The sequence below is a fragment of the Capra hircus genome, chromosome 2 (assembly GCF_001704415.2).
Source record: "Capra hircus breed San Clemente chromosome 2, ASM170441v1, whole genome shotgun sequence".
NCBI classification, from domain to species: domain Eukaryota; kingdom Metazoa; phylum Chordata; class Mammalia; order Artiodactyla; family Bovidae; genus Capra; species Capra hircus.
The window spans coordinates 99,813,838-99,836,736 of NC_030809.1; the positions used below are offsets into that span (position 1 = coordinate 99,813,838).

The following is a 22,899-nucleotide window of genomic DNA, read 5'->3' on the forward strand; positions in this document are numbered from 1 at the left end:
AGCATATGAAGACTTGTGATGATTCTTGAGCTAAAGGCACTTTTAAAAGTATAGTTACTTGGTACTAGATATTTGTCTTGCTGAATTTCCCTTCAGAAGTAATGGCTTCAATTTCTGTAGATACAGGGTAATTGGCATTATCCTTGCCAACCATGTTTGTGTTGTTTTATGCTGATAGAAGGGCTTCTCCAGTGGCTCAGCAATAACGAATCTTCTTGCAGAGATAAAGGGTTTGATCCCTGGGTTGGGAAGATCCCCTGGAGAATGGAATGGCAACCCACTCCAATATTCTTGCCTGGGAAATCCCATGGACAGAGGAGCCTGATGGGCTATAGTCCATGGGGTTGCAGAGTTGGAGACGACTGAAGTGACTTAGCACACACATGCACACTAATAAAAAGACTGCTGCTGCTGCTAAGTCGCTTCAGTCGTGTCCGACTCTGTGCGACCTCATGGACTGCAGCCTACCAGGCTCCTCCGTCCGTGGGATTTTCCAGGCAGGAGTACTGGAGTGGGGTGCCATTGCCTTCTCCAAATAAAAAAGACTAAACAGAGGGATAATGAAAAGTGGAATGAGAAGGAAGACAGAGGAAGATGTACAAAGAGCACCTCCTAGAGAAGTGGGAAGGTGTTTGTGAAAGACAGGGAAGAGCAAGGAAGCTAAAGCATGAGTGTTTATGTCTTCAGTCATACCCGGGTGCACACCCTGTGTTAGGCCCCTGCAGGAAGCTCATAGTCTTACGTATGTACACATGGTGATGGTCAAAGAAACCCACAAAGGTGAAAATGACCAGTCATAAACAAGTAAACACGATTGTATGACAAGTAGAAGAAACTGAAGTCAAGAGAGAGTTGGTCCATATAAAGGCCATCAATTGACTTCACTGGGCAGAGGAACTAGTTAGTGTTCGGGATGGAGGGTGGGGGGGCCAGGCAGGGGACAGAGTATAGCATACTGCCCCTGTCATGACTGGAGCATTGGAGGCCTGTTGAGCGTAATTTGGGAATGCAGCTCACAGTTTAGCTGAGTCATGAACAATAGTGGAGATGCTGCCTGCTCTGTGCAATGAAATTGAATTGTGGAAATCCACATAAAAGCTGAAAACCTAATATGTCTATGGAGAGAATTGCTCTAGTTGAAAGAGCAGGAGAAACACACACTCTCACCTGACTCCTCCTCCTTCCTTCTCAGCAGCCTTTGACTTGGGGCCTAAAGTCTGGGATTCTAGTCCCAGCACAAATATTTAGTAACTCAAACCTCAAACTGATTAATTAAACACAAAAGGCTGTGTCTAAAACACGAGGGCAATAATTCCTTTTCTTCTTATGGATTTTCATAAATATAAAATAAAATAATGTATTAAGAAGCCCTGTGAAAGATATAAAGGACTAAAACCATTCCTCGGATGTTGCCTCTATTTTTATTTTGACTGTTTTCATTACAAAAGCTGGAATTTTTGTGGCACAAGTTCTGCCTGAGTCTTCAAAGAATTTTTAAAAGCTCAAATCAGCAAGTTTAAAATGCAATATACTTTTTTGTTGGTCTTGCATTTTGTCTTACTTTCCCACATCAGACAGTGATTAAATAGCTTTGGCTTTAGACACTAGATATTCAACTTTTCTTCATTAGTGAAGAAGGAGATGTTTGCAAACTGCTATGAGGATAAAAAGTACTGCCAGGGTTTTATTGGTATTCTAAAATAGTTAACTTAATGGAACATTTGACCTAAATTTTAGAGTCTCAGCCCCAAAGAAGCAATGAAGTGGTATAAAAAGGGGAGACTGGGCTAAGAACTGGCATCTGGTCCCATCACTTCATGGGAAATAGATGGGGAAACAGTGGAAACAGTGTCAGACTTTATTTTTGGGGGCTCCAAAATCACTGCAGATGGTGACTGCAGCCATGAAATTAAAAGATGCTTACTCCTTGGAAGAAGAGTTATGACCAACCTAGATAGCATATTCAAAAGCATAGACATTACTTTGCCAACAAAGGTCCGTCTAGTCAAGGCTATGGTTTTTCCAGTGGTCATGTATGGATGTGAGGGCTGGACTGTGAAGAAGGCTGAGCGCCGAAGAATTGATGCTTTTGAACTGTGGTGTTGGAGAAGACTCTTGAGAGTCCCTTGGACTGCAAGGAGATCCAACCAGTCCATTCTGAAGGAGATCAACCCTGGGATTTCTTTGGAAGGAATGATGCTAAAGCTGAAACTCCAATACTTTAGCCACCTCATGTGAAGAGTTGACTCATTGGAAAAGACTCTGATGGTGGGAGGGATTGTGGGCAGGAGGAGAAGGGGACGACAGAGGATGAGATGGCTGGATGGCATCACCGACTCGATGGATGTGACTTTGAGTGTACTCTGGGAGTTGGTGATGGACAAGGAGGCCTGGCATGCTGCAATTCATGGGGTCGCAAAGAGTTGGACATGACTGAGCGACTGAACTGAACTGGGCTAAGAAAGAGATAAACCAAATTTATAATCTCATGTTGTGAGGATGCTTGTAAAGCCAAATAACAAGGGTAGGGTGTGGGAAAGAGCACAGGTGTTTCTTCTCCCAGACTAATTGTTCTCAGATTTGGTAACTCATCTCCCATTGGGCAAGAGCAACATTCCTTCTGTCCCTTAGTGGTGAATCTCACATTTGAGCTGATTCTCCTTACTTGCCTTAGCCTCCCTCTACCTGCTTTTACTCTCTCCATCAAACATAAATGGGAACACTTTCAGTCAATTGAGAAATTCCAATTCACTATTCTTGTCTCTTCAAATTGGCAAAGTTATCTAGCTTTATAGCAAATTGAACCAACCTGGGAAAAGTTCCATCTTTCACCTCTCTGGCCAAATACCTGAAAACAAACAAACCGAAATCTATGTGTGGCCTCGGGGCAGGAGGAAACCCTAATTGGGCCTTTAGACAATCATTTCACTTGTGCCTATCTGCTTATTTCCCCTTGCCTGCAGCAACACTTTAACATCCTTAATCTCAAGTCTTCTGTTCTGCCTTCTTCCATCTCTCTCTTCCCCTTTTCCATGGAGAAAAGTGAAGCTTTTGGGTCAGGAAAGGTGAGCTTTCATGGAGTTCTGCTTATCTGCCTGAGACCACATTAGACATTTTATGTGGTCTTTTCCCTATTTAACTTGAAAAACCTCTTTGAGGTGGATATTAGTGTCTACAGTTAGCTAATGGAAAAACCAAGGCTCAGAAGTGTAGTATCTTGTCTCAGTTCAGTTCAGTTCAGTCGCTCAGTCATGTCCGACTCTTTGCGACCCCAGGAATCGCAGCACGCCAGGCCTCCCTGTTCATCATCATCTCCCGGAGTTCACCCAAACTTATGTGCATCGAGTCAGTGATGCCATCCAGCCATCTCACCCTCTGTCGTCCTCTTCTCCTCCTGCCCCCAATCCCTCCCAGTATCAGAGTCTTTTCCAATGAGTCAACTCTTTGCATGAGGTGGCCAAAGTACTGGAGTTTCAGCTTTAGCATCATTCCTTCCAAAGAAATCCCAGGGTTGATCTCCTTCAGAATGGACTAGTTGGATCTCTTTGCAGTCCAAGGGACTCTCAAGAGTCTTCGCCAACACCACAGTTCAAAAGCATCTATTCTTCAGCACTCAGCCTTCTTCACACTCCAGCTCTCACATCCATACATGACCACAGGAAAAACCATAGCCTTGACTAGACAGACCTTAGTCGGCAAAGTAATGTCTCAGCTTTTGAATATGCTATCTAGGTTGGTCATAAGTTTTCTTCCAAGGAGTAAGCGTCTTTTAATTTCATGGCTGCAGTCACCATCTGCGGTTATTTTGGAGCCCAAAAAATAAAGTCTGACACTGTTTCCACTGTTTCTCCATCTATTTCCCATGAAGTGATGGGACCAGATGCCATGATCTTCGTTTTCTGAATGTTGAGCTTTAAGCCAACTTTTTCGCTCTCCTCTTTCACTTTCATCAAGAGGCTCTTTAGCTCCTCTTCACTCTCTGCCATAAGGGTGGTGTCATCTGCATATCTGAGGTTATTGATATTTCTCCTGGCAGTGTATCTTGCCTAGGGCCACATAATACTTCAATAGGGTTGATCTGGAATTTGAAACCAGATTTAACTGAGTCTACCATGAAATAATGTCAAGGTGCAGAGGAGGTGGACATTCAGTAAATAACCGTTGAATGAATAACAGAAACTTCCCCTCCAATTATGCTCCTCCATTTCCATGGAGTCTTCTCTTTCCCCTGGTCATACTTCTCTCCTTTGTGCACCCAAAGTATTTCCTTGAGATCACATTTTAGTGTGTATGACAGTTACTGATATATTTATAAAAAGATATGGAAATACCAAAAGTGTACTCAGAAATTAGGCTGTTCATTCTCATTTAGGTGTTGGTTCATTTCAGGATTCTGATGAGACTTAAAGTGGATAATTATCTATCTGTTGGATGGATAGGGTCCCCCTTGCCATGTATAGGGCACTTTCAAGAAAATAGATCTGACCTGCCCTACTGCGATCCCATTCTCCTTATCACTGACAGAAGATTTGCATTGACTTGAGACAGCTGGGGGCAATACTTCGGAGTTATCCTGTGAGTGAAGCACTCCTTCTTGCAGTGGTATCTAGAAACAGAAACAACTTTTTTCACAGAGCCTGAGTTATGGATGGATGCAAAATTGTGATTTCCGTTTATTTTTTTTTCTATAAAACACCTGTGAAACTCTAATAGCATTTGAAAGGCTTTTTTGAATACCTTAAAGGATAGATTAACGTGCTTCCTTTCATCATTTATAGCAACCTCCATATATATTGAATCATTAATATAAATACAAGGTACATTTAGGTTTCTAACGCATGAGCTTCTCCCTAAATGACAAAGGCCCTATTTATCATCTTTCTCTTTCATCAGTGGTACTAGTTAGTATGGATCAAAACTGTTTTTACCTGAATGGTTACTTCTCTTAATATACAGAATGCCATAGTCACTTTGTTGTGGTTATTTTAGTAAAGATAGCAAGAAACTATTTCTTAATAGAAATATCCCAGCTATGAAGAAGCCCCTAATGAATCAATCGATTCATTGATGCATCAATCATATGGCTTCTAACTTGCAAATAGTGAGAAAATGAAATGGTCTTTCTAAAAAAATAAGAATCTATGATTTGGATCAGGTCTCTGACTCTAACTTTTTAAAAATAAAAATGTTAATTTTATGAGAAATGAATAGAGTAACACAATTTCAGCGCGTTGTGGGGATACAATAAAAAGCCCAGACTGCAGGAAACTACAGAACAAGCAACACATTGGCATCAACAAATAAAATTTTTAAAAATGACAGGGGGCAAGGAAGAGGGAAACCTAGAGAGGAAAACAGACTTTAGGAGATCTATCCGCTAATTACAATGTGTGCCCCTTTTTTTGATCTTGATTCAAACAAGCCATAATATACTTTATATATGTATATTGTTATGAATCATTTAGAAACTCAAGCATTAACTGAAGATTTATGATGCTATGAAATTATAGTTAATTACTTTTAGCTGTGATAATTGTATTATGTTTTATGATTATGTATTATGTTTCTAAAAAAGGAGTCTTTATCTTTTAGAGTTAATATTGAAATATTTATGGGTGAAATAATATGATATCTGGGATTTCTATGAAAAAATATGGGAAATGGGAGGAGTGGGTGAGAATATAGATGAAACAAGATTGACCGTGGGTTGATAATTGATGACACTGGGTCATGGGTATAGATGGTGGTTCATTATGCTATTTGGTGGGCATAATACAAGGTTGATAAAATGGCAGAACTATGATTCCACCACAAATCGAATATTCTGATGATATGACATAAGGACAGAGTCTTCGTTGAGTTTATAAAAAGCTACAGGCTTCCTGTTCAGTGGTCAATTTATATAGACAGTCTGGGCTGGATTAAGATTCTGACATGAGGACCAAGCTAATGGATTCTTTTGTGACAGGCGGAGAAAAAAATGTGATTTAGGATGGTGTTTCTGCAAATAGCAATTTAAAAGAAAAAAAAGAAACACAGGGCTTTTACATTGCTATTTTCTTCAAAAAAAGATTTACATTTTCATCTTATTCAGAGACAATTTACTCAATGTCAATCAGACTGAGCAGCCAAACTGAGCATCACGATATTATTTTTGCTTCAGGGAAAAGAGAAAAAGAGTAGTGCCACTCAAATAAATTACAGCAGAAACTTACGAATGACAAGGAGTTCTGCTTCAATTCCAAATTTTAGACATCCAAATATGCCCCAAGGAAGATAACATTAAAAACTAAGAATTTTGTCTGCTCAAAATGTATTAATTTATTTTGACAGGTATAGACATTCCTAACAAAATTCCAAGGTATATTAGAAATGATACCTGGTTTTTTTTTTCCAATAATAGTGTGACATGGAACTTTACTATTCTCTGTAGTTTAAAAAACATTCATAAGTTTGTAGAATGAGAAGTTTGTTTATTGAATGAATTGTGATGTTTCTTGTGTCGAGCTATGCAGTCACCAGTGTCTATACAAATTTCCTAAAGTGATGTTATACACAAGAATCTAATTTGTCTTACCTTCACCTCACATGCCTATTTTTAAAGTATAATTTAAAAATATAAGCTATATTTTTAGAGCATTTTAAGGTCACAGAAAATTTTAGTGGAAAGTAAAGACTTCTCTTATACCCCATGCTCCATATATCCTACCTACTATTACCCTCACACACCAGAATGGTACATTTGTTAAAATCTACATTGACACATCGTTATCACCTGAAGTCCATGGTTTACATTGGGGTTCACTCTTGTTGTATGTTTTCTGGATTTGGACAAATGTATAATGACATATGTCCACCAGTGTGGTATGATATAGAATGGTTTCACTGACCACTCCCACCACCCCCATCACAAATCCTCTGTGCTCTGCCTATAAATTCCTCCTTCCCCAAGCCTCTGGAAACCACTAATCTTTTTACTGTCTCCATAGTTTTGCCTTTTCCAGAATGTCATATGGTTGTAATCACACAGTATGCAGCCTTTACAGACTGGCTTCTTTCACTTAGTGATGTGCATTTAAGTTTTCTCCATGTCTTTTCATGACTTGACAGCTCCTTTCTTTTTATCACTGAATAATATTCCATTGTCTGCATGTAATACAATTTATTTATTCACTCATCTACTAAAGGACATCTTGATGGCTTGAAAGCTTTGCCAAGTATGAATAAAGCTTCTATTAAAAAAAAATCTGTATGCAAGTTTTTTGTGCTAACATCAGTTTTCAATTCATTTGGATAAACACCAAGGAGTGTAAAAGTATGTTTACTTTTTAAGCAATTGGCAACCTGTCTTTGAAAGTGGCTATACCATTTTGCATTCCTGCCAGCAATGTATGAGCTCTTCTGTGGCTCCAAATCCCTACCAGCATTTGGTATCATCAGTGTTTTGGATTTTGGTCATTCTAGTAAGTGTGAAGGGGCTTCCCTGATGGCTCAGTGGTAAAGAACTCACCTGCCAATGCAGGATACATGGGTTCAATCCCTGGATGGGGAAGATCCCCTGGAGAAGGAAATGACAACCCACTCCAGTATTCTTGCCTGGGAAATCCCATGGACCGAGGAGCCTGGCAGGCTGCAGTCCATGGGGTTGCAAAAGAGTTGGACATTACTTAGCAACTAAACAACAACAAACAAAAAGTGTGTAGCAGTATCTCATTGTTTTAATTTGCAATTTCCTATTGATATAGATCTCTGGATTGGGAAGATCCCCTGGAGAAGGAAATGGCAACCCACTCCAATATTCTTGCCTGAAGAATCCCATGGACAGAGGAGCCTGGCGGGCTACAGTCCATGGGGTCGCAAAGAGTCGGACACGACTGAGCAACTTTACTTTCACTTTATTGATATATAATGTTGAACATATTTTCATTTGCTTACGTTTGATCTATATATCTTCTTTGTTTAAGATCTCTTGTCCTATTTTACATTGGGATTTTTGTTTATTGTTGAGTTTTAAGAGTACTTTGTATATTTTGTATAACAATCCTTTATCAGATGTGATTTGTTTTACAAATATTTTCTCCCAGTCTATGGCTTGTCTTCTCATTCTCTTGACATTATCTTTCTCACAGCACAAGTTTTACTGAAGTTTTAGTTTTAATGAATCTAGCTCATCAATTATTTATTTCATGGATTTTTGCTTTTGGTGTTGTATCTAAAAAGTCATACCATACCTAAGGTCATGTAGGTTTTCTTTTTTGTTATCATCTGGGAGTGTAAAAGTTTTATGTTTTACATTTAGATCTATGATCTATTTTGAGTTAATTTTTGTTAAGGGTGTAAGCTCTGTGTCTAGATGTTTTCTTTTTTTTTTTGACATGTGGATATCCAACTGCCTAAGCACCATTTGTCAAAAAGAGTTTTTCCCATTGTATTGTTTTTGCTTCTTCTTCAAAGATCAGTTGACTATTCTGTGTCAATCTATTTCTGAGTTCTTTATCCTGTTTTATTGATTTATATTTCTTTTTTTGCCACACTATATTGTGTTAATTGGGCTTTCCAGGTGGCTCAGATGGTAAAGAACATGCCTGCAGTGCAGGAGACCTGGGTTTGATCTCTGGGTCAGGAAGCTCCCCTAGAGAAGACAATGGCTACCCACTCCAGTATTCTTGCCTGGAGACTCTCATGGACAGCAGAGCAACAGTTCATGGGGTCACAAAGAGTTGGACATGACTCAGTGACTAAACATACACACACACATTGTCTTAATTATTATAGATTTATAATAACTTTTGAAGTCAGATAGTGTCAATTGTTTGACTTTGTTCTCCTTCAATACTGAGTTGGCTATTCTGGGTGTTTTGCCTCTCCATATAAACTTTAGAACCAGTTTGTCAGTACCCACAAAATAACTTGCTGCTTTTTTTATTGGAACGGCCTTGAGTCTATAGGTCAATTTGTGTAGAACTGACATCGTGACAATATTGAGCCTTTCTGTTTATGAACATGGACTCTCTATTTACTAATTTCTTTTTGATTTCTGTCATTAAGTTTGTAGTTTTCCTCTATAGATCTTATACATATTGTTAGATTTATACCTAGAAATTTCATTTTGAGGGGTGCTAATGTAATATGTTTTTAATTTAAAATTCCTCTTTTCACTGCTGCTATACAGAAAAGCAATTGACTTTTGTACGTTAATCCTGTATCCTGCAATCTTGCTATAATTGATTATTAGCTAGAGGAATTTTTAATCCTAATTTTCTACATAAACAATCATGTCATCTGTAAACAAAGTTTTATTTCCTTCTTTCCAGTCTGTATACTTTCATTTGCTTTTCTTGTCTTATTGCATTAGTTAGAACTTCTAGTACAATGTTTAAAAGAGAGTTGATAAGGGACATCTTTGCCTTGTTCTTGATCTTAGTAGGGAAGCTTCTAGTTTTTCACCATTAAGTATGATATCTGGGTTTTCTGTAGATGTTCTTTATCGAGTTGGAGAAGTTCCCATCAATTCCTTGTTTGCTAATAGTTTTTAACATGAATGGGTACTGAATTTTGTCAGATGCTTTTTTTGCATCTGTTGATATGATCATGTGATTTTCCTTTTGTTGATGCAATGGAAAACATTAATAGGTTTTTAAATGTTGAACCAGCTTTGTATACCTGGGATAAATTCCACTTGATTGAAGTGTATGAATTCTCTTTATACATTTTTAAGTCAATTTGTTAATATTTGGTTACAGATTTTTGTGTTTACGTTCATGAGATACATTGGTCTGTAGTTTTCTTGTAGTGTCTTTTTCTGACTTTGGTGTAGGGTAATGTTGACCTCATACAATGAGTTATAGAGTAGTCTCTCTGCTTCTAACTTCTAGAAGAGGTTGTAGAGAACTGGTATAATTTCTCACTTAAAATGTTTGGTAGAATTCACTAGCTGAGCCCATATGAGCCTGCTGCTTTCTGTTTTGGAAGTTTATGAATTACTGATTCAATTTCTTAATAGATATAGTCTTATTCAGATAGTCCATTTCTTCTTTTGTGGATTTTGGCAGATTATATCTTTAAAAGAATTGGTAAATTTCACCTAAGTTGTCAAATTTATGGATATAGTTGCTCACAACATTCCTTTCTAAAATCCTTTTAATGTCTGTGGGATCTATAGTGATGTCCCTTTATTCATTTATGACATTAGTAATTTGTGTATCCTCTCGCTTAGTGAAACTGGTTAGAGGCTTATAAATTTCATTGTTATTTTCAAAGAATCAGGTTTCTTTGATTTTATCGATTTTCTGTATTCAATTTCATTGATTTCTGCTCTAATTCTTATTTTTCTGTTCTTCTACTTACTTTGGATTTAATATGCTCTTTTTCTGTAGTTTCCTAAGGTGGAAAATCAGGTTACTGATTTTAAATATTTCTTCTTTTCTGATATATTCATTCAGTGTTATAAATTTCTCTCTAAGCCCTGCTTTCTCTGCATCTCACAAATGTATTTTCATTTAATTAAGTGTTGCTTAATCTCCAAATATTTTGGAATTTTCTCAGATACCTTTCTGTTATTTGTTTATAGTTTAATTTCATGTGAACTAAGAGACATTGTACAACTTCTATTCTTTTAAATTTGTTAAGATGTGTTTTATGGCCTAGAATGCAGTCTGTCTTAGCAAACGTTCCATGTCAGTTTAAGAAGAATGTGTAATCTGCTGTTGCTGTTGTTGGATGAAGCAGTCTATAGATATCAATCATATCTAGGTGATTGATGGTGCTGTTCATTTCAACTTTGTCCTTACTGATTTTCTGTCTGTTGGATCCATCCATTTCTAACAGAGGGGTGCTAACATATCCAACCATAATAGTAGATTCACCTATTTCTCCTTACAGTTTCATCAGTTTTCCCTCATATATTTTGCTATTCTATTGTTAAGTACATACACATTAAGGACTGTTATGTCTTCTTTAGTGCTGACTCCTTTATCTTTATGTAGTGTCCATTTTTATCCCTGGAAACATTTCTTGTTCTGAAGTCTGCTCTGTGTTAAATTAATATAGCTATTTTTACTTTCTTTTGATTAATGTTAGCATAATATCTTTATCCCTTTACTTTTAATCTACATGTGTCTTTATATTTAAAGTGGGATTTTTGTAGACAACATACTTGGATCTTAGTTTTTGAACCACTCTAAAAATATCATTTAATTAGTATTTAGTCCTCTGACTAATTTTTGTTACATATTTGATATATAATAGCAATTATTATAATATTATAATAATAGTTATCTTTCCTCAGGGAAGAGCTTGAGGCCTCTAACTCATTTCCTCCAGATACAGATTTGAAGGTAACCTATTGCCTGTTGTCTGGGGTAGGCTTGTTGGAAATCCACAGGCAAGAAAGGGAGCAAGGCATCCAAATGGCTCACACTGAGATAAAGGTGTGTTGGATCTAGGTTGGTGGCCTAAGATTAACACAGTGACCTAAAAGCTTGGTCTGCAGGGGCTGATTCTAGTGTAGATTATGGCTAAAACCATTAGCTTCTCTGGTACAGTTTCATACTTTAGGATCCAGAGCTGAGCATAAGAAAGTGAAGAATTAATAGACCTGTAACTGAAATCCCAGCTGAGGTACCACAGAAATCCATGGAGGAGATGGACTAGCAAGAATGTTACCTAACTAACATTTCACAAGAAAGTCACCTGGCATTGACTGTGAATGCATTAGATGTGCTCAAATGTGCCCATTCACTCTGTTTGAAGTATAAAGGACTTTTCTGGGTTGATTAAGCCCCTAGATTCTTAGACAATGAGGGCGGATGGAGAAGAGATTTTAGGAGGGAGAAACTGGACTTCTGCTAATAAAGGCATGTGTGATCTTGAGCAATGAATTTATACCTTGAACTTGTCAAATGACTCATATGGATTATACTTCTAAAAACGATCAGCCATATATCACCCCCTGAGAACCTGTGGTAATTGTTTTAGTTGATTTATGCCTTAAGAAAACACTAAGGAAGACTCAGAGGAGGTGGACCACACGGTGGATGGAATCCGGGGGTAAAGAAAACAGGAGGGAAAAGTGGTGTGACGGTGCCCTCTACTCACGGGGCTGACGTGTGTTCCAGTGTGTGTACTTGACCGGCTCCAACTTCTGCCCTGACGTCTTCCAAGTGTATTCTCCTGTATTATTTTGATCTTGAAGAGCGATCCAAAAATAAGTGTCCTTCGTTTTTACCACACTACTGATCAAACTGGTAATAAAAGCCTGTTCAAACCTTAAAGGGGGAAAAGGAAATGATTATAGTAAGTTTCTGGGCAATAAAAAATGTCATTAAAACATAATGAGGTGCACAGAATGGCACCAGAGTAAGCATTTCTCATGAATTCTTTAGAATATGGGACAGAAAAATACTCAAAGACCCCGAACATGGCTAATAAATGCCAAACAGAAGTGCAATTCCCAGAAATACACGAGTGAGGAGAATCTGATCCTCAAAGCTGGTGCTCAGTTCTCTCAAGGAACAGAGTCCAGTTCCAGCTTCATAGTGTGGCTTGGGAAGGCCAGAATGCTAGCAATGCATTTCTTGGTGCGACCTGTGCCCTGTGGTGTAATTAGGCCACACGGCACACACCCACTGTAAATGTGCATGAAGTGGGGAGCTGGCTCCGGGGGTAGGGGGAGAAGGAAGAATATTCTGTTTTTCTGAATGAGCATCTGCTGATAGAGTTCACTTGCACCCACTCACCACACTTGCCTGGTAAGAATGGAACAGAAATTGGAGTAGCAATTATGTCTCCCAAATCCGTTTGTGCACAGGCGCATGGAGTCATTGGCTTATTCAAATGTGTTCAGATGTGCTTATTCACTGAAGATAAATTTAAAACACTAGGAACTAATCCAGAGAAGTACACCCACTATATTTCCCCAAACAGCTGAATGAATTAGTGTTCACTGACTGATGGCACCGCTCCCTCCTCACCATGAAGGCATCAAGAGCGGAATCTAGAAAATTTGTATACATGCTTGACAGAAACATGGATTAAAATTTAACCAGCATTGAAATTTTAAGCTAAATTGGAAACTATCTTGAAAACTTTAAATACACATATTGTTTTGAGGAAACACCTTTCAAACAATGGTAACTTTCGGCCAGACCCGTCAAGTCATGGGAGAGGAAAGGCCTGATGAAATTACCAAAGGTAAACCGAAGGAGAGAGTAAATTAGGCTTTTTCATCCAGTTTTAGATTTTTTTTCATTATGGTGCATCTTTATCTTGCTAAGGGAAGTTAGTGGGGTCATTCAGGAATAAAGGAGTCTCAAGGGAAATAACAGGAGGGAAAGAGAAAAGAACACAGAGAAGCAAACTTTTTAACTGCCTTACAAGCATCACCAGCAACAGAGATTCAAGCATCCATGACACTCATCTTGCAAACCGTATCCTTTAGTATTTTCTGCAGCTACTCTATTGATAATCTAAAAGGCATACACTTGAATTTATTGAAGCTATTTTTTAAATCAGATTGCAGTGGCAGAAACTTACATAAAATACGCTTCAAAAAGAAGGTATATAAAAGTAAATACCATCTAGATGCTGTTGTAATTTTTCCTAGACTTTCAGTAGTTAATGCCCTCATAACATAAGATCTGCTTTTCCTTCTCCCTTCCGAGGGAGACTAGCATTACTATCATGCCAGATGGTGCCTGAAACTGCAATGCTAGGAGGCCAGAAGGGCTCTGCACCATGGAGGCTACGGTCAGGACCACTAGTCACTGTGCTGGTCCTAAACCCAGGGAATATTGCTGCTGCTTCTATTAACTTGTACCACAGCATTTATCAGATAATGGAGAGAGAGAGAGAGTGGTATCTGCAAGCTTGGCCTCTGGTATCATTATTGATGACAACACTTTACTTTGGTCCCCTGTTTTAGATTCATTTAGTCTACTCTGATTTGCTATTTTACAACAATTTATCATTGCTCAAAGCAATACAAATTTGCTTTTTAAATTGGCAGATATACCATTTAAGCAGTTACATATACTACTCATATATTAAATCCTATAGTAGTGTTATTTGCTCAGTTGTGTCTGGCTCTTTGTGACCCCATGGGCTGTAGCCTATCAGGCTCCTCTAACTATGGAATTATCCAGGCAAAAGTACTGGAGTGGGTTGCCATTTCCTTCTACAGGGGATCTTCCTGACCCAGGGATCGAACCCAGGTCTCCCACATTGCAGGCAAAGGCTTTTCCCATCTGAGCCACCAGGGAAGAGCCAAGGTAAAAGGGAGCTGGGCTCGATACCCTGATGCAGGGTCCCCAGGACAGAAAGCTCTAGAAGCCAGTGGGTGTGAGAACATTCAAGTCCCGGGGTTTGAGATTGTGGGCCTGTGGCAGCTGTTTTGTCCCTTCTATCACTGGGATATCCATCTTGGGCGGCTTGAAAGTTGCTGGCTCCTTGACCCTTTGGGTGGCTTGTGTGCGCATCACTTCCATTGGCCTCTGGAAGGATCTTGGTCCAAAGAGGCTCCATTTATCGGCCGAGCCTCTGTCCTTACCCCCGCTTCCAGAATCCATGGTGCTAAGACTGGGGCCAGGTAAGGCTGTGGAAGAACCAGAAGTGACCCAAGGATCAAAGCCAGGTCTCCTGCATTGCAGGTAGATTCTTCACCATCTGAGCCACCATAACCTTCAGATAAAAACAGGAATCTAGTTTTCTGGTCCAATTTAGAAAATGGGATTGTTAATAGGGAAATTCAGCAACTATATCTTTTTCCTAAACCATGTACTCTAAGAAATTAACCCTGAAAAATAGCATGCAGTCTCTTGAGTGTCTGTTTCCAACTGATAAAGAAACAGAGATCATTTTACATTCTTTATCACTCACTGTTTGGTTTCAAACACTTACAGGGTTGTGAAAACTCTAGCTTTAGGTAATAGAGTGGATGACCTTTCAAAGTCTTTTCTGGCCCTTTCTTTCAGAATTCTTCATTTGAGAATATTCCAAGGATTAATAATATTTGGACTTTTTATCTGGTTTCACTGAGGTTAACTCAAATATTATGATTTAAGAAAAAAATAACCAAGTGCACATATTTTTATATATTTTTTGAACTAGTTATCTTTAGAGTATTCAGTAAAAATTATTATTCTTTAGAAAGACAATGATAAAATATTTTGCTTATGTATATACCTAATTATGAAATCAAGTTTTGTAGGCAAATACTTCTTAAAATCAGAACAAAATTTCACCATCAACCACTTAAAAAAGCAAGAAATCAAATGTTTATTTCCAATGAAAATAAGAAAAAAAAGGTATATCTTAAATTTCCATCACCTTGAGAAGAATCTGTTGTTCATGGTGCTGAACATTAAATTTTAATTTAAAAATGCAATGAGAATGTTTCTATTGTGTAATTTAAAAAATAGTCACAAAAATGTGTTTTTTAAAAGAAATTGAACTGCATTCTACCAAAAAGAAAACTGTTAAATTAATCAATGAATTCAGCAAGTTGCAGGATACAAAGTCAACACACAAAAATCAGTTGCATTTTTATTGATTGATACTAACAGTGAAAAATATGGAAAGGAGAACAATTCCATTTATAACAGCATCAAAAATAATAAAACATTTGGGAATGAACTTGACTAAGGAGGCAAAAGACTTGTACACTGAAAATGATAAAATTAAAGAAGACACAAATAAATGGAAAGACATTCCATCTTCGTGGTTTGGAAGACTTATTGTTAAAATGGCCATTCTACCCAAGGTGACCTATAGATTGAATGCAATCCTGTCAAAATCCTGATTTATCTTTTACAGAAGTAGAAAATCCATCTTAAAATTCATACAGAATCTCAAACACAGTCTCTTCAAATAGCAAAAACAAACATGAAAAAGAAGAACAAAGTTGGAGACCTTATACTTCTTGATTTCAAAACTTACTAAAAAGTACAGTAATCAAAACAGTGTGATACTGGCATAAAGATAGACATATAGAGCAATGGAACAGAATAGAGAATCTAGAAATAAACCATTGCATGTATGGTCAAATGATTTTCCACAAGGTTGCCAAGACCATTCATTGAGGAAAGGACAGTCTTTTCAATAACAATGTTAGGAAAAGTGGGTATCCACCTACAAAATAATGTACCTGGACTCAGCCTACACCATTTACATAGCAGATCAAAGACCTAAAGATATGAGCTAAAACTAAAATTCTTAGAAGAAAACATAGGGGAAATTTTTTCATGACAGGGAGTATAGCAGTAATTTCTTGGATAAAACACTGAAAAGCACAGGCCACTAAATGAGAAAGAATAAATTGGACTTAGTCAAAATTTAAACTTTTGATATGAAAGGACAATTCAACAGACTAAAAGGCAACCCACAAATAGAAAGAATTTGCAAATTATGTATCTGATAAGCAATTAATATCCAGAGTATATAAAGAACTACAAATCAGTGACAGAAAACAAACACTCTAATTCAAAAACTAATAAAAGACTTGAATAGATGGTTCTCCAAAGGAGATATAAACTGTCAGTAAGCACATGAAAAGATGCTCAGCATCACTAATCATTAGGAAAATGCAAATCAAAACCACAATGAGATACTACTTCACACTCATTAGGATGACTATTATGTAAAAACAGAAAATAACAAGTTTTTGTCAGGATGTAGAGGAACTGGAATTCTTGTGCATTGCTGGTGGGAATGTAAAATGAAGCTCCCATGGAAAACAGTATGGGTATTCCTCAAAAACTTAAACATAGAATTATTACATGATCCAGAAGTCCCACTTCTGGGTGTATCACCCAAAGTAATTAAAGGCAGGGACTTAGGTGATACTTGGACATCCATATTCACAGCAGCGTTGTTGACAGTAGTCAAAAATAGAAGCATCTCTTTTCTATCAGTGGTTGGATGGGCAAACAAAATGTAGAATATACATACTAGAGAATGTTTTTCAGCCTTCAAAAAGAAAAAATTCTGACACGTGCTGTAATATGGAGCAACCTAGAAGCCATTATGGGTTTCCCTGGTGGCTCAGTGGTTAAGAATCTGCCTGCAATGCAGAAGATATGGGTTCGATCCCTGAGTTGAGAAGATGCCCCGGAGAAGGAAATGTCAACCCACTCCTACCTTTGTCTGGGAAATCCTATGGACAGAGGAGCCTGGTGGGCTACAGTCCATGGGGTTACTAAGTCAGACACAGCTTAGCAACTAAACAACAACAGGGGGCATTAGGCTAAGTAAAATAACTGCTGTGTGGTTCCAGTTATGAGGTAACTAGAGCAGTCAACTTCATAGAGACAGAAAGTGGAATGGTGGTTGCTAAAGGCTGGGGTAGGGGAAATGGGGAGTTAGTGTTTAGTGAATATAAAATTTCAGTTTGGGAAGATGAAAAATATTCTGGAGCTGGACGGTGGTGATGATTCTGTAATAAAATGAATGTACTTAACGCTACTGAGCCATACACTTAAAATGGTTAAATTGATAAAGCTTTATATTATGTATATTTTGCCACACACAAAAGTTAACTGTAAAAGTGTTTGGAGGATATTGTGGTTGCAAGAATATGCCAGGACTGTAAAAATGCTTGCAAATAATGCATATTTAAATTTAGGAGAAAATGAGATATTGCAGCATTTCTCACTTTGGGCAAAATTCTCAAAATCGAATGTGTTTGGGATTATTTTGTACAAATATTCCATGGCTGACGGATTCAAGGTTTAGATATATATGCATTTAGACAATTATCCAGGGTAACTTTGGAACTCAAGTTTTGCATCTGTGGTCTGTCTGAAAGCAAAGTGGCCAGGCCTCAAAAATTTTTCTAACAGCAAGCAAATAAAATTCTGTTATTCATCAGTAAGGATTCATTTTTCTTCCCCTCTCTATTCTACAAAGTGTTAAAAGTCCTAAACCAGGAGCAGTTGCCCGATAACAAAAGAAATACGTAATTTGTAGCAGGTGGTTCTAATTGTGCCCATCAAATCTGTCGCTCAATTGTGCAGAAGAGTGGAAAATCAATTAGCAACTACAAGCTTGGGTACCGGTGAGTGACAGGAGTGTCTTAACTCAAACAGGAAATCAGTAATGGAAGAAAATGATTACCCAGGCTGCTAGTGGATACTCAGAGGAGACAGTCCATCTACTGCCCAACCTTCTCAGACAAAACATGCTGTTGAAAAATATTCAAAGGTGTATTGTTATTCAAACAACAGTATGGTGGACTTCCCTGGTGGTTCAGTGGATGAGTCTGTGTTCCAGTGCAGGAGACACAAAGTTTGATCCCTGATCCGGGAATATCCTACAGGCCGCAGGGCAACTAAGCCCGTGCATCACAACTACTGAGCCAGCGCTCTAGAGCCGGAGAGCACACCGCAGCTAGAGTGACCCCAGCCATCTGCAGCGAGAGAAAGCCCACCAGCCACGAAGACTCGGCAACAACACTAAAGAACGGTGTGGCGTGGGTCTTCATTTCTTAACTGATAAGGTCTCAGTGAGTAAAAATCAAGAGCATGAGGCCCTCCCTTTCTCTCCTCAACTCCCATGTCCCATGTTGGAGTCACTGCTTTGGATATAGACACGTTTGCAGGGCAGTGTACATGCACGCAAGCTACCTGGGAGGCCTGGCTCATTGGAATGAACATGTAGTACGTGGGGGGCGGACTGGTGACTGAGTGGCGTGCCAGTGAAAGGTCACATGAGGGGCCTAAGAGGTCGAGGAGGGGATGGAAATAAATGCATCCAAATCTGAATCTGCTCTAGGGTTGGACTATAGATTAGCTTTGGCTATTCAATACAGTTTATCAAAGAAAAAATTTATAGTATTCACAGCATACCCTTGTATCCAGATTTGGAGGAAATGAAACAGAGTATGTTTTTTTCCCAGACACTTTCTGCTCTTTGCATGAGGTCCCCAAAAGGTTCAATTCAAAATGAAGTGTTTGGATTCTAACAGATTTGTGCCTTACTTGGGCTACTTTAGCACTGTGAGTTATCGGTAATCTCACTTTGAGTTTATCCATTTATCGCGTTACTTCACTTTCTTCACTTGTTTCAGGCATCTATGTTCAAACTCTTTAGCTGCTGGCCTGCAAGTGGTGCCTTTTATTTTTACTTATGTTTTTGTATAGCATGCTGGTGTTTAATATAGATAGTCAATAAGTAATTTTCTAATAAACTCTTGACTGTTGACTTTTTGCATGGTCAGATAACATATGAAAAGTAATTAACACAGTGCCAGGTGTGTGATAGATACAAAAATGGAAGAATAAGATATAAAAAGAGGTGAAAGAATTAGACCTTTTTCTTCAGTGAAAAACATTTGACTATAATTATTGAAAGAGCATAACTTCATTGGTCAAGCTCCTGAATAAAGCCCAGTGCTGACCTACTGGCTGGAGGACTTTCAGCCCAAGGCTCTCTCATAAACTTGTGGGTGGATTGAACAAGGCTAAGGATAAGACTTCATTCTGCCTTGGTAGCTATTCTGGGAAGGAGAAAAGCAGAACTAAAAACAACACAGATACATCAGAGGTGGTGCTGTACCCCATGAAAGGGTCTCCTGAGTATCAGATGTTTCATCAGGCAATTTTGCCAAATGCAGTCAGTCTGTTGCTGTGTGTGTGTGTGTGTGTGTGTGTGTGTGTGTGTGTGTGTGTCTGCACTCTTGTGCATTTGTTTGGAGGGAAGACTGGGAAAGAAGGTAAGAGGTGAGAGGAGAAAGGACTTCCTTGGTGGGTCCAGTAGCTAAGACTGTGCTGTCAATGCAGGGGGGCTGGATTTGATCCCTAATCAGGAAACTAGATCCCACATGCTGCAACTAAGACCCAGTGCAGTCAAATAAATAAATAAATATTTAAGATGAAAAAAAAAAAGACTAATGGCTTTGAATGTTGACTTCCCATGTGGGGTGAACAGAGAAAGCACCTAGAATTCCTCCTAGAGTTTAGACCTGCATATGAAGGGTCTCTAGATAAAACCAGAGCATCAGCTGTTCTGTTTCCTGGTCTCCAACGGATATTTTTAAAGGCAATGACCTCGGTAGAAAAGCAAGTTAACTAGCTTGGTGGGTATAGTTTCCCGTGGAACCACTGAAGAGTTCTGCCTTGCTTCTGTCTTCTGCCTGGAGGAGTCAGTCTCCCAGCTCTCACTGTCCTCCTGGCATTGATAGTGACACTGAGGTCACTTCTGATGTCGGTACTTTTATCTCCTGCTACTCTTCTGCAGCATGTTGCAAACTGTATGGAGTGTGAAAAGGGCACAGTGTCTCTGCACAGACATCTGTGCACAGAGAAATCCAAATCTAAGCAAACACAGACCAGAGAAGCAATGGAGAAGCATTTGAAAATCCTCTACAGTTTTACTTACTTTTGTTATTAAAAACTCCACATGATACATGTATTATGTTAAAAAATACTTCATATTTAAATAACAGATTTCTTGCCTATTATAGGGACTTAGATAAAATATACATACAACTGAATATATTAGCAAAGCTAGATAATAAATCTTCATGGAAAGATTTGTTCCTCAAAAATCAATTTAAGAATAACATTGTATGGTTTAAATTCATCTAAATCAATAATTTAAATAATTTAATATTCTATTGCATGGTACCTTTTAGATTTTCATAAGTTACTGATTGTGATTACATTCTATCATTCCAAGAGCCCTTATGTCAAAAAAGCAGTATGCTTCTGATAGAAAATTTCAATTTTACCTGTTTGTAATGGTTATAAGCGCAGGAGGACAGTAGTAACCACTGGAGGCATGGTCAAAGCTTCGAAGGACTGTGTCAATTTTGTAACAGAATTTACCGTGTCTCTCCCATCCCTTAAACAAGAAAAAGGAAAATTAAAGACACAACTGATTTAGTTGAAAAGTAAAATATTTTTCAGTGTATTCTCATTTACCTCTTTTTTCTCTGACCCTCTCAAAACTTAAGACTTGAATGTTTGTCTTGATGTCTTTGATATCTTTCTAATGGTAATGCCATTAGCTACAGCCACTTTTATATTTATTTAATTAATTCATAAAGCCTAATGAACTGATTTAAAATCTTTATGCCCAAAACCTTAAAAGCAAATGGAAATAAAAGGACGTTCACGCGAGATCTCTCTCTAACACACACACACACACACACACACACACACACGCACGCATACACAGTCTGTTCAGACTTATAGGATTTCATGTAATTATTTCCTGAGGCATGGTAAAAGTTGGAAGTGTTGGCTTTGAGGACAAAATGCATAGATTTGAATTCTGGTTCCACCACCATGTGGCCTTATTTAATCTCTCCATGTCTCAGTTTTTCCCTCTATAAATAGGGATAATAATAGTATCCATGGAGGTGTTCTGAGAATCAAAGGAAGGCACAGTCAGCAGAAACCCTAGAATAGAGCCAGGAGCTCAGTATGAGCAAAGAGGACATATGATCTATATAAGAGTGTACTGTATTTTTTTTAAAGTTTCTTGCATATTGCTTATTTTATGTTATCCGACTGAGATTCACTGAGATTAGGGACTCAAATAAAGTCAGACTAATGGATAAGCTGGTTTGGAATCTAATTTTGGTGCAATCCAGGACGGTCTTATCTGGGTCATCAAGCTTCTAAATAGATATTGGCTAAAATACATTTTTGGTGAAGATTATTCCTAAATCAATTGGCTATCCATTTACAGAGAAAGCAAACAAGTTTTCACCCAGACAAAAATGACAAAGGTGTATGGCTCAGTCCTGGGAGTGAAGAAGGGTGGCTTATTCTTTAAAAGTATATGATACAGGAGACACAGATTCATTAGTCTTCTATATTTCAACCAAGCTATTTCAGTTATTTTCTTCCAATATTATAAAATCACATCCCTTCTATCAATCTATTTTTATGTATTCACCAGTTTTAAAATACACTTCATTCTGTGTCACACCAATGCTTGCCAGATATTAACCACATATAAAATGATTTCTGCCATACTACTTGGTAAAGGTCTCAATCTTGCATTAAATGAGGGAAAAATCTTACTCTAGAAATAAGCTATTTTAGTTCAAAACATTATTAAATGAGGTATGGATCAGACAGCAGTGTCACATCTAGCCGGCCAGGTTGTGCTCAGAACTCATTCCCTTAACTTCTCAGTCTTATCCATGTGAGTAATTGACAGCGTCAGCCAGAACCCCTCCATGGATCACTCCAGTGGGGGCAGGGAGGTTAGACTGCTTTTGTATTTGGAAGGACAGGAGGAGGAAGGCTGACAATTTGACCTTTCTGACAAAGTACTCCTTATTCATTAGTGGTTTTTAGATCACAGGCTGCTTAGCAAAATAAACAAACCAAAATACAACCAAGAACTGAACAGGCTCTAAGAAAATGAGAGGGGGGTGGAATGTGGCATAATAATAACCAGAAAAACAAAGACTCTTTGCCACAAGCCTTTGTCCACACAATAAAAGTGGGAAGAATAATTGATTGTATTTGTGAATATCCTTTGTCCATGAGGTGGCATTTTATTTTAAATGAAACGATGATGTTGACAGTACTGAAACAATTGCTTTTATTACTGAGTCCCCTAAAAGTAACTCAGAAGGGAATAAAAATCTCGTTAAATTTCTGCTCTGAAATTATCGAGACTTATTTTATGAGTGATTTTGCATGTGCTGACTGTTGAAAGAATTGCATTAAAGCAATTAGCTAAAAGAAAAGAACTTTCAAAACTGTATTTGTAGGCAGGTACATAAAGAAATTAATTAAATTTTGCCATAAAATTAAAAAACTGGCTCTGAACTCAGAATCCTTAAATATTGGTAATGTTGGTCAGAAAGAGGAAAGCAATGTATGAAAGTTTAAACAGAACATCAATTGTTTCTGCCGGGTAAGAAGTTAATCACTCTTTTAACAC

General features: G+C 38.0%; 1 protein-coding gene across 2 annotated transcripts in view; it reads right to left on the reverse strand.

Moving 5' to 3' along the window:
- PLA2R1 (phospholipase A2 receptor 1) overlaps positions 1–22,899 on the reverse strand; it is a 125,303-nt gene that overhangs the window by 50,672 nt on the left and 51,732 nt on the right. For both annotated transcript variants that reach the window (XM_018063574.1, XM_018063573.1), the window contains exons 10-11: positions 20,723–20,835; positions 12,097–12,266 (exon numbers count right to left, since the gene is read on the reverse strand). In XM_018063574.1, coding sequence (XP_017919063.1) covers positions 12,097–12,266; positions 20,723–20,835 — 283 coding nt within the window. The remainder of the gene's footprint in view (positions 1–12,096; positions 12,267–20,722; positions 20,836–22,899) is intronic.